Raw genomic sequence first — 12877 nt, forward strand, 5'->3', positions numbered from 1 at the left:
ATTTGGTTGATTTTTGTGGTCTCAAACCAGTGATCTTATTAACATTCATCAAGAATATGGGCAAAACGGAATTATTTCCTTTTTCGTAATTGCAACAAGTATTACAAAATGTAGTTGTAGAAATAGTTTTCCAGCTGTTACGTTCGTCGATGGAAGGATCGGACCAAAGTGCAGCGTGGTAGGCGTACATTTTAATTTATTAAAAGAACACCGAAACAAAACAAAATACAAACGAAAACCTAACGTTCAGTAGGGCATACAGCACAGTACCAAAAACAAGATCCCACAAACTAAAGGTGGAAAAAAGGCTGCCTAAGTATGATCCCCAATCAGAGACAACGATAGACAGCTGCCTCTGATTGGGAACCATACCCGGCCAACAAAGAAATAGAAAACATAGATTACCCACCTTAGTCACACCCTGACCTAACCAAATAGAGAATAAAAGGGAACTCTAAGGTCAGGGCGTGACACCAGCTTGCTGTTTCGGGATTTTTTTTTTGCGATGTCAACATTGGTTTGCGACTAAGACAACCTGCTTTAATTTGGGTCACGATTGAAACCAGTTGAGAACCACTGCTTTACAGTATGTATAACCCGGTCTATTTTCAGAACAGAGATCATAGTTCTTCCACTGTGAACACTGTCTTCTCAGAGCGATACTGTCACAGATAACCTCCTCAATGCAAGCTCAGGCTTTGTTGCATCATATTGATGGTTCAGCATCCAACTTGCCAAATGGTTCACTGTTCAAGGCATAGTTTAGAAAGTAAAATGTCTAAATTGTTCAATTGAGCTTCACGCATGAAGAGTATTGGTAGTCAGTCTTAGCTACATTTTCAGAGCCAACCTCCTCCTTAACTTGACATTTTGACATGTTCTGTTTGTGTGTGTGTGTTTGCTTGGATACAGGATTCCAGAGTCGAGCAAGTTCTAACGTCTAAGAATCTTACGGATCTTCGAAGGGACCAATGTCATAATCTGGCTATTCGTGGCACTGAACGGTTTCCAGGTAACAGAGGTTCAATGTTTAATATGTAGAATACTAGGAAGCAAAGATTTGATAAGACATACGAGGCTACAATTCTCTGTTACTAATAATAATTATGTGTAAGTGCTGATAATTACTCAGCAGTCTTTATCAGAATGTAAAGTCACTAACTGTACTGTTGTGAACAGGACATGTTTTCTGTTTGATAGTGAGTGCACTGTTGTATTAGCATTTCCTGTGCTATGTAATAGCACTTCCTGTATGGACTGTATTAGCTGCAATAACTATTATAGCATTACTCCACCATTATAGCATTACACCACTATAGCATTAAGACGTGAATCTAGCTATACAAAATAACAAAGTGTGTATGTACAGAATGCTGGTAACCAGCTGAGGAGCCTATAGATGGCTCTGAAGAAACCACTGGGCAACACTGGGGTGCTGGCTGGAGAACTCACCGAGAGCTTGGTGGCGCATACACACACCTTCAAAATACAATACACACACACACACACTTTATGAACACATCTCTCCTCTCTCTCTGTGTGTAGGAAGGCCGGTTTGGACACAGGGCTGACACTACAGGGAACTGTTCACCCAGAACTGGCCACCAGTGGAGAACTGGCCACCAGTGGAGAACTGGCCACCAGTGGAGAACTGGCCACCAGTGGAGAACTGGCCACCAGTGGAGAACTGGTGAATGTAATAGAGAGAGACATACTGATCTGTCAGTATGGATGTAATGGATGTTTGTTTATATACCTGTATACTTGGTCTTTTATATCTGTTATATATCTTGCTCAGTCTGCCTCTTTATGGTTTCTCTCAGTCTGTATTCTGTAGACAATTCCATCCATTGAGCAGTTTGGAGCCATTGTTGAAGAGCTGCTCCTCAAACACAGGAAGAGGATCCTACTTTAGGTGAGTGAATGGTGGTGAATATGGTAGTTGTGTGATTGTATCAATTAAAACGATGTTTGATTGTATGACTGTAAGTTTGTCGTTGTTACAGATGAGCAGTTTGTGCTGAAGAGAGTCGCTGACTGGGCCATTGACCTGTACGCCATTGTGGTCTTCCTGTCTAGGTATAAAGTAGCTCACTGATAAACACAATCTCTCACTCACCTACACACACACACATTCATCTTCACACTGTGTGTGTTTGGTTCCCAGGGCGCCCCGTTCCCTGAGTCAGGGTCATCTCTCAGCCCAGCATAAGAAGTGTGAGACCTGGTGTAATGGAGGTGTGTAGGTGCAAGGTTCTGTCTGATTATAGATGAAGACAAGTATTCCTACTGCCTTTCCCACCCATCATACTCATTTAACCTTTTCTTCCCCTTCTCTTCTACTTCCCTATTTCTCTCCCCCTCTCCTGTCAGGCCGATGAGAGGATCATGCAAGTGTCTGCGCCCCAGCAACTCCAAGCAGATCTTCAAGAACCTGAGGGCCATCTCTACAGCTGTGGTGGAGAACGGCGGGGTGGTCTCCCCTCTGGCTCAATGGGCTTCTAAATGCCCCCTGTCTGTCCTCCCTCCCTCTTCATTTATTTCTCTCCTCTCCTATTTCTTTCCTCTTTATCAACTCTGCTCTTACCCGCTCTCTCCTCCTCCCTCTCTTCAACTGTTCCCCGCCTCCCCTCTTTCCTTTTCCCTACCATTCCGAACTCTACCTCTCTGACCTACCTCTCTATCTCTCCCACCCCTGCTCTTTGTCTTTTTAGTCAGTTATATTATCCTCCATATAGCGCCAACTCCTGAACATAACACCTGACTCCATCCTGAGAAATGTATACATCTATTTAACTGGTCAATGCAAAGACAGTACTGAATGTGTGTCTCGAATTGGAAATCCAATGCTGGAACTTGACCGCACTGAATGGTATGGGATTAAGGTTGGAGTTCTCAAATGCACTATGACTGTTAAATCGCTTATGTACAGCGGCTTTGGAAAGTATTCAGACCCCTTGACTTTTCCCACATTTTGTTACATTACAGCCTTATTCTAAAATGGATTAAATAAAACATTTGTCAGAGCAAAAGCCAAGCCACGCGGTCAAAGCAATTGTCCGTAGAGCACCGAGACAGGATTGTGTAGAGGTACAGATCTGGGGAAGGGTACCAAAAAAAATGTATGCAGCATTAAAGGTCCCCAAGAACACAGTGGCCTCCATCATTCTTAAATGGAAGAAGTTTGGAACCACCAAGACTCTTCCTAGAGCTGACTGCCCGGCCAAACTGAGCAATTAGGGGAGAAGGGCCTTGGTCACGGAGGTGAACAAGAACCCGATGGTCACTCTGACAGAGCTCTAGAGTTCCTCTGTGGAGATGGGAGAACCTTCCAGAAGGACAACCATATCTGCAGCACCCCACCAATCAGGCCTTTATGGTAGAGTGACCAGACGGAAGCCGCTCCTCAGTAAAAGACACATGGCAGCCCGCTTGGAGTTTGCCAAAGGAGATCTAATGACTCTCAGACCATGAGAAACAAGATTCTCTGGTTTGATAAAACCAAGATTGAACGCTTTGGCCTAAATGCCAAGTGTCACGTCTGGAGGAAACCTGGCACAACCCCTATTAGGAAGCATGGTGGTGGTGGCAGCATCATGCTGTGGGGATGTTTTTCAGTGGCAGGGGCTGGGAGACTAGTCAGGATTGAGGCAAAGATGAACGGAGCAAAGTACAGAGAGATCCTTGATGAAAACCTGCTCCAGAGCCCTCAGGACCTCAGACTGGGGCGAAGGTTCACCTTCCAACGGGAGAACGACCCTAAGCACACAGCCAAGACAACGCAGGAGTGGCTTCGGGACAAGTCTCTGAATGTCCTTGAGTGGCCCAGCCAGAGCCCCGATCGAAAATCTCTGGAGAGACCTGAAAATAGCTGTACAGCGACGCTCCCCATCCAACCTGACAGAGCTTGAGAGGATCTGCAGAGAAGAATGGGAGAAACTCCCCAAATATAGGTGTGCCAAGCTTGTACCGTCATTCCCAAGGCTGTAATCGCTGCCAAAGGTGCTTCAACAAAGTACTGAGTAAAGGGTCTGAATACTTATGTAAATGTAATATTTCTTGTTTTTAAATTATTATTAGCAAAAAATTCAAAAAACAGTTTTTTATGACAATTTTTTAAAACAATCTAGAATAGGGCTGTAACCTAACAAAATGTAGAAAAAGTCAAGGGGTCTTAATACTTTCCGAATGCACTTTATATAATGTCATCAGGATTGTTCTATAGTATATCTGAATGTTCATCCTAGTATAACACTGCAAGCTAGAATGATCAGTTCTCCTCTTTTAATTAGATTTGTACCATGAATGCAACATGAATGCAACATGAATGCAATGTTGATAACATTTTGCATTCAGTAAGCTGAATGAGAGACTTTAACTAACTAGTAAGTCTGAGCGTTGGGCCTGTAACCGAAAGGTTGCTGGATCGAATCCCCAAGCTGACAAGGTAAAAATCTGTCGTCCTGCCCCTGAGCAAGGCAGTTAACTCACTGTTCCCCGGGCGCCGAAGATGTGGATGTCGATTATGGCAGCCCCCCACACCTCTCTGATTCAGAGGGGTTGGGTTAAATGCAGAAGACACATTTCAGTTGAATGCATTCAGATGTACAACTGACTAGGTATCCCCCTTTCCCTAACCCTTCAAACATTCATGTCCTTCCATGTCAATCTGTGGATTTTGTTTAGATATATTAATGCTTTGCTGGGCTTCTGGAGTGCCTTAAGAAAGTAGATGTGTTTTCCCTCACCCATCTACACACAATATGCCATAATGACAAAGTGAAAACATGTTTTAAGATATGTTTGCAAATTTATTGAAAATGAAATGCAAAAATATTGAATTTACGTAAGTATTCACACCCCTGAGACAATACATGTTAGAATAATCTTTGGCAGAGATTACAGCTTTGAGTCTTTCTGGGTAAGTCTCTAAAAGCTTTGCACACCTGGATTGTACAATATTTGCACATTATTAAAATTCTTAAAGCTCTGTCAAGTTGGTTGTTGATCATTGCTAGACAACCATTTTCAAGTCTTGCCATAGATTTTCAAGCCGATTTAAGTCAAGCTGTAATTAGGCCACTCAGGAACATTCAATGCCGTCTTGGTAAGAACCTCCAGTGTATATTTGGCCTTGGGTTTTAGGTTATTGTTCTGCTGAAAGGTGAATTTGTCTCCTAGGGTCTGTTGGAATGCAGACTGAACTAGGTTTTCCTCCAGGATTTAGTCTATGCTTAGCTCTATTCTGTTTTTTTTTTCATCCTAAAAACTCCCTAGTCCTTGCAGATGACTCATAACATGACGCAGCCACCACCATGCTTGAAAATATGAAGAGTGGTGTTCGGTGATGTTGGATTTGCCCCAAACATTACATTTTGTATCCAGGACATAAAGTTCATTTCTTTGCCACATTTCTTGCAGTTTTACTTTAGTGCCTTATTGCAAACATGTCCTGGAATATTTGTTGTTCTTTACAGGCTTCCTTCTTTTCACTCTGTCATTTAGGTTAGTATTATGGAGTAACTACAATGTTGTTGATCCATTCTCAGTTTTCTCCAATCACAGCCATTAAAATCTGTAACTGTTTGAAAGTCACCACTGGCCTCATGGTGAAATCCCTAAGCGGTTTCCTTCCTCTCTGGCAACTAAGTTAGGAAGGACACCTGTATCTTTGTAGTGACTTTGTATATTGATTCACCATCCAAAGTGTAATTAATAACTTCACCATGCTCAAAGGGATATTCAATGTCTGCAGATAATTGTGATAATTATAATTGTGATAATTGTGTGTGTGGTGTACAGAGATGAGGTAGTCATTAACAAATCATGTTAAACACCATTATTGCACACAGAGCGAGTCCATGCAGCTTAGTATCTGACTTATTAAGTACATTTTTACTCCTGAACTTATTTAGGCTTGCCATACAAGTGGTTAAATACTTGTTGACTCAAGCCATTTCAGTTTTTAGTTTTTAATTATAATTTGTAAAAATGTCTAAAAACATAATTCTACTCTGACATTATAGGGTATTGTGTGTAGGTCAGTGACAGTCTCATTTTAATCAATTTTAAATTCAGGCTGTAAAACAACAAAATGTGAAAAAGTCAAGGAATGTGAATACTTTCTGAAGGAACTATGCATGCACCTTCATAATATTTTGTATGATTGGTTAGTCCTGCTTAGTTTCAGACCATATTAATTCATACAGTACATACAACATACTTTTAATATTAGGTGTTGAAATATTTGCCTTAGAAACGTATTCAAAAATGCTGTTCAGCAGCACTTCTTGACTTGATTTAGAAAAATGTGGTGATAATATCATTATTTTGCAACTACTGTGACTAACAATGACCAAAGTGCAGCTGTTTTCTCAGCTAAAAGTAATAGCAGGTCCATTAACTGTAATAGGGTCAACATAGTTTCTGCTGCCCTAGCAGGATTGTGAACACATGGTTCTTATTTGCCCTGTTCTGAACGTCTGCTAGCCTTACAGTGCTCCTTTCAATGTTGTTTTTAAAGATTGCTAGCCATAAGCAATATTTAGTTACGCTATCAGGTGCATGCTATCAGGTGCATGCATTATTAAGTGAAGATAAGTTTTAACTGACTCTCATTGGAGAATTGTCAGGTAATAGTGAGTATTCTTTAAACCACACCCACCCCACGCACATATCTGGCCAGTGCCTGTTCTCACGGGACTGTAGATGCCTCTAATGTTCAAGGACTTTTGAAGTAAATGTCTTGTCTGTCTGCACCAGAATGTTGCAGACGTTGTCCCGCTGCCTTACTGTCTCGAAGCTTGGCCAGTGCACCGTACCATAGGGTTTAGAGGAGAATAGTGTGATGTGTTGAGGAAATAAATAGAATGTCTAACTGAAAACCATCCATTTTGCCACTTGAACTTCCCTTATTAAGGTCTATGTCCACGCCCCAGCATAAATCGAATTACCATAATAAAAAATCCCCGTAATCTAAGATAGAGTTTTTTTTTTTGCATTGGATGCGTCTCAATCCACCACAACCGCCTATGTAACACTTCTGTTTCTGTGGTGGAAGGTGACAGAGCTAGATCTGTGTTTGTCAGACCATGAGACATCTGAAAATCGGCTGATCTGACAACTTCTTTCTGTAGCGGAGGAACAGTTTGGGCTACACACTAACATGAGTGTGTAAAGGTGAGACTCTTACTAACACGTACATGGTTGTTTTGCTCTAGGATACACAAAGGCCTCACAAGACTTGTGTGAAAGTCCCCCGGTACGTCGAAAAAATGTTCGGAAGTAAATGGAGACTGTTTAGTGGCAAACATAAGGGGTTTTAAATACTTTTAAAAAAATGCTTCCTGATCTTATATCTCTCAGATATAGGAAAGACACTTCAGAACAAAGTCCCAAAAATAAATCTAATGGAAGTATCTGTTGTTCCATGTTGTGAATTTGTTTTTGAGTGCGTTTGTATGGGCTAATAGCGGTAAGGTCAAAAAATGTTTTTTTTTGATACTTCAAACTGTCTTAACTCAAAATCCAATAGCAAAATTATCCTTGGTTTCACCTTAAAACAATCCCATATAGCCTAGTAATACCCCCCATCATTCATAAGTCTAATTCTGTTCATTTGGGAGGCAGGCCAGGTACACAAACCCATATTAATCCTTAACCTAAACAAAAAAGCATGTTGAGACAAGTCTTCATTGAAAGCACTTTATAGTCCAGGATTAAAACCAGGCGTAATCTGGGTTTGTGAAATGCAACCCCTCTAGTCTACTAATCTCAACATGAATTTTATTTTTACTTCAACATCAACATCCTCCTTTACCGAACCTAACCAGGCATTTACAGGAATTAGTTGAGGTGATGTGTGAACACTGATTGTGTGTAGATAACAAACATTAACCCCTTCCTTATTAACGGATGTGCACTGCAAACCAGAATCGATTGTATGAGAACCGTGAGCGCCAAGTCTGTCAGACACAAACTGAAGTGAAGCGAGTTCCACCACAGAGCTGCTACTCTTGTAATAAATCATGTGGAAATTGAGCAAGTTGAGACGACTAAACTGCTTGGAGTTGATTGTAAACTGTCATGGTCAAAACATATTGATGCAGTAGTAGCTAAGATGGGGAGAAGTCTGTCTATAATAAAGCGACGCTCTGCCTTCTTAACACTATCAACAAGCCAGGTCCTACAGGCCCTAGTTCTGTCGCACCTTGACTATTGTTCAGTCGTGTGGTCAGGTGCCACAAAAAAAGGACTAAGGAAAATTGCAATTGGCTCAGAACAGGGCAACACGGCTGGCACTTGGATGTACACAGAGAGCTAATATTAATAATATGCATGTCAATCTCTCCTGGCTGAAAGTGGAGGAGAGGTTGACTTCATCACTACTTTTATTTATGAGCGGTATTGACATGTTGAATGCACCGAGCTGTCTGTCTAAACTACTGGCACACAGCTCGGACACCCATACATACCCCACAAGACATGCCACAAGTCCAGAACAGACTATGGGAGGCACACAGTACTACATAGAGCCATGACTACATTGAACTCTATTCCACATCAAGTAACTGACACAAGCAGTAACATTTGATTAAAAAAAACACCTTATAGAACAGCGGGGGCTGTGAAGCAACACAAACATTGGCACAGACACATGCATACACACAAACACACACGATAACATACGCACTATACATACACATGGATTTAGTACTGTAGATATGTGGTAGTGGTAGAGTAGGGGCTTGAGGGCACACAGTGTGTTGTGAAATCTGGGAATGTATTGTAATGTTTTAAAAATGGTATAAACTGCCTTTGCTGGACCCCAGGAAGAGTAGCTGCTGCTGCTTTGGTAGCAGCTAATGGGGATCCATAATAAATATAAATACTGCTCCAGATCACGTGCTGTTCACAGTTTCAACTCTTTTATTACAAAGAATCTGCCACTGAGGTTCACATGGCGATGAAAATGGGCAATAATGTTCAATCTGGCCCTTATTTGAATGAATCGGGATCTTTACATCTCAAATAAAAGATATTGTCTTGACTTTCTCACACAAAAAAGAAGACATTGCTGATTCAATTATCATTAATGAATCAACTCTTTCATAGTAGGCTATATTGCACAATGCACATGCAGTCAATTCTGGTGGTCAGGTGGTCTTGTACTGTCAAATGAGTCAAATTCCTGCTTGACTCCTCTCTGACACTGTACAGTTAACACACTACAGGTGGTCTGAGGCTGGTCTGTCCATAGTGATGCCCAAGCCTATAACTACACCCTGGGTAGAACAGAAGCACTTTCACCGCTTTGTGCAGATGCTGGATAACCAAGTACTGCATGAATGTTCATCAGCAAAAAACGCAGACTCGTCTCAAATGTTTATAGCGAGAGTGAAACCTTTTGTCATGTTGCCATGTCCCCCATCCACCGCTGTCTCCATGACATCTGACAGGAAGTATCAGTCTGGTACAAAATGTCTTCAGCCCAGTCTATGGAGCACAGGAGAAGTACTGGTGGGTAGTGAAGTTACGGGAACAGTGGCTACTTAGCTCTCATCATCCCCTCAAACTGGGGTCTGTGGCTCCAGCGAGATGAGGGTCTGGAACGTCAGTCTTCTTTCACTGGGGAAATAAGAAAAATATTCAAAGTCTGAGTAAATAAAGGTGTCCGAAGCCATGTGATGTTTGATACAAAACATTGCTTCATTTCCAATGTGGTAAGAATAGCTTGTCTGTAGTCTCACATCCCACATTATCTAAAACTGATGTCCAAAAAAGGAAGTAGGCAAAACAGCGAATGACAACTATCAACTTTGTTAACTTTGTCTGAGAATATACAGTATAAAATAATATATATGGTTTTGGTAATAATCCCTGCTATTTCTGGCTGGACTACATCAGTGAGTATTTAGTCATCACATCTTGTCTTTCAGTATGTATCTATTCATCATTCTCCATGCCACTGGGCTAACCCAATTAGTGTGCATAACTTGCGCATAAAGTATGTAACACTTGTTGGCATGTACAGTATCTTAACCACAAATATTTGATCACATACCTTTGCTGGGAATGCAGACAAGGCGTTATGGCACGCCAGGTCCACTCCAGGGCCCGGTTTCTAAAAAGCATCTTAAAGCTAAATTCATCGTTAGAACCTAGGCTTTTGGGCTCTAATATGAAATGAGCCTTAAGATGCTTTTGGGAAACCGGGCCCAGGACGCTTTTCAGGTGGCGGGAACAACAAGGGAATCGGCGATGCACCTGCTCCAAGAGTTCCTCTTTACGCAAACCGTAGACGATTGGTGCGACGCACTGCGCCAAGCTAAAGAAGGCGAAACTAACCACCGCAGACAGTTCTTTGGTCCCCGGCTGAATGTGTCCTTGTTTCTGGAGAACTGTTAGCACAAAGTTCATGAAGTTGGGGAGGATGTATACGGCGAGTTGAGTACCGTGCAGGGCGAGGGTCTTGCATCCGACCATGTTGCGTCGATTCATCACTCCCAACCGTCGCCCCTCAAACAGTATCCTTACATAACTGTACAGAATGAGCGCCGTGCACACTGATATCAACAATATTTTTTCCAGGCCACCTTTCTTCAACTGTTCCCTTCCACATTCCACATTTATATCACTGCCGAGCATCTCTGTCTTGGAGAGCAGAGTGAGGGGGATAACCAGTGCGAGTCCCCATGTCAGTAGCCCAACTAGCCAAGGCCATTGCCAGACAGAACTGTACCACAGAGGATGACAGACAGCAAAATAACGGTCCAGCGACATAGCAGTGAGAGTCAGAAGGATATTGGACGCGCTGGTGATTAGGACCGTTATCATGGCCCCACATATGGATGCCACTGGCTTGGCTTCGAAGTAGATCTGGAGGTAGAAAACAGAACACATTCCGAAGTACACCAGAGCGGACACCAACAGGTGAAAAACCAACACAAAGCGCGCATGGCCCCGAAGTCGATCCTCGCGCACTATAGTCCAGTTAATGACGACGTTGAAGAATGCCAATGTTATGAAGGCGATGGTCGACGCACAAACCCGTACATAGGTGTAGTCCTTTCCACCCGTTTCTCCAGTCCCGTTATACATCGACATTATTCATTGATGCTGTATTTAGGGTATTTGGTGGAGTTGTTTCTTCATGGCTTCTGCGTTCTTATAGTTTCCCCAGACGCTTAACAATTGAGTGGTCATCTAGGCTACTCAATCAGAGTACATCCAAGACATTCAATGCAATGCAATGTCTGTGTATGAGAAACCCCTTTCTTCTTTTCTATCCCTCTCTCTATCTCTCTCGCTGTCTTTCTGGCTGCCGGTCTGTCTTCCAACCCCAAAAGCGCGCCAGTGTGCACAGTGCGCAATCGCCACATTCACAAAGGGAAGTACGTTTCGATTTTCAACTGAATACTATATGCTGCTTTTGAGATATATACTGTATCTAAAATAATCAAACATCATGCTAAACAATAACATTTTCCATCAACACGCGCTGCTCTGATACAGGGCAGGCATATTACTCTGAGAAGTATAGCCTCATTTATGCAACCACATACAGTAAATAATTTACTTGATTAATACACGTCAAAATATCCTAACATAATACAATCTGTATAATCACTTTGTAATCTAATTTCGAATTAGGACCATCAGGGGTCACATTTATAAATGTCACGTACGCACAAAATATGCCCCAACATATGGGTGCGCCAGTTTTCATTCAAAAGTTGGTATTTATAAAAACGTTACTTGAGAATGTGCTTATCCTCCCGTAAACTTTAGACCATCCACGCCTACTGCTCCTCCCCCTCGGGAATCCCTTGATTCATTCTCCTGGATCCTCTTGTACTGGACAGACGCCTGGCGATACTTCTCTCTCCCTCTCCCTCCTTCTTCCCTCCCTCTCAATCGCTCTCCCCCTCTCACTCTCTCTTTCTCCCACTCCCACACACACAAAATCATGTTATACTGCAACGCTACTTGAAGCTACTTCCCTTCACACAAAGACACACACACACACACACCTTGAAGTACTGCGTTCCCTTCTCCTTGATGATGCTGCTCTGCTCTAGTTTTTCTGCTGATTTCGTCTCCCAGGATTACATGGCGAACGTTCAGTAGGCAAACAGGAAATGTAATGAACAAAAGGCCAAAATAATGTTTCTGGACACGACACTCTGGTTAATATGGCTAAACACTGAGGGGTCAGAGGTGGGGGGTTATACCTTCTGGAAGGTATAAGTTTGTGCTGCAAAGTAGCTCCAGTAGAAACACTACTTGAAACTGCCTGTGTTTCCATAACCATACACACCACAATTATATATCCATACCTATTCACACACCACAATTATATATATATACCTATTCACACACCACAATTATATATATATATATATATATATATATATATACCTATTCACACACCACAATTATATATATATACCTATTCACACACCACAATTATATATATATATATATACCTATTCACACCACAATTATATATCCATACCTATTCACACACCACAATTATATATATATATATATATATACCTATTCACACACCACAATTATATATATATATACCTTTTCACACACCACAATTATATATATATACCTATTCACACACCACAATTATATATATATACCTATTCACACACCACAATTATATATATATACCTATTCACACACCACAATTATATATCCATACCTATTCACACACCACAATTATATATATACCTATTCACACACCACAATTATATATCCATACCTATTCACACACCACAATTAAATATCTATACCTATTCACACACCACAATTAGATATCTATACCTATTCACACACCACAATTAGATATCTATACCTATTCACA

At 41.6% G+C, this 12877-nt stretch overlaps 1 protein-coding gene and 1 long non-coding RNA gene across 2 annotated transcripts; one reads left to right on the forward strand and one right to left on the reverse strand.

Moving 5' to 3' along the window:
- The first annotated feature begins 492 nt into the window (after positions 1-492).
- Positions 493-2160, forward strand: LOC123728648 (uncharacterized). Its single transcript, XR_006760280.2, has 4 exons — positions 493-586; positions 913-1012; positions 1546-1915; positions 2007-2160. It is a non-coding gene; the product is annotated as an uncharacterized LOC123728648 (long non-coding RNA).
- A 6750-nt stretch (positions 2161-8910) lies between these two features.
- Positions 8911-11691, reverse strand: LOC106577637 (olfactory receptor 52B2). The gene is made up of 2 exons (XM_014155935.3): positions 10064-11691; positions 8911-9627 (listed from the first exon to the last, which is right to left on the reverse strand). Exons 1-2 carry the CDS (start codon positions 11104-11106, stop codon positions 9570-9572), a joined length of 1101 nt encoding a protein of 366 aa, XP_014011410.1. The 5' UTR covers positions 11107-11691; the 3' UTR covers positions 8911-9569.
- Between the last annotated feature and the right edge of the window lie 1186 nt (positions 11692-12877).

This window comes from Salmo salar, chromosome 18 (genome assembly GCF_965601325.2).
Source record: "Salmo salar chromosome 18, fSalSal1, whole genome shotgun sequence".
Lineage (NCBI taxonomy): Eukaryota > Metazoa > Chordata > Actinopteri > Salmoniformes > Salmonidae > Salmo > Salmo salar.

What these genes read in the sequence shown, in the direction of transcription:
- LOC106577637 (XM_014155935.3), bottom strand. Translation starts at nt 11,106, where the DNA reads ATGTCGATGTATAACGGGACTGGAGAAACGGGTGGAAAGGACTACACC. An exon ending in TGTCTGCATTCCCAGCAAAG is followed by an intron (nt 9,628 to 10,063) that starts GTATGTGATCAA and finishes TTATTTCCCCAG; the next exon opens with TGAAAGAAGACTGACGTTCC.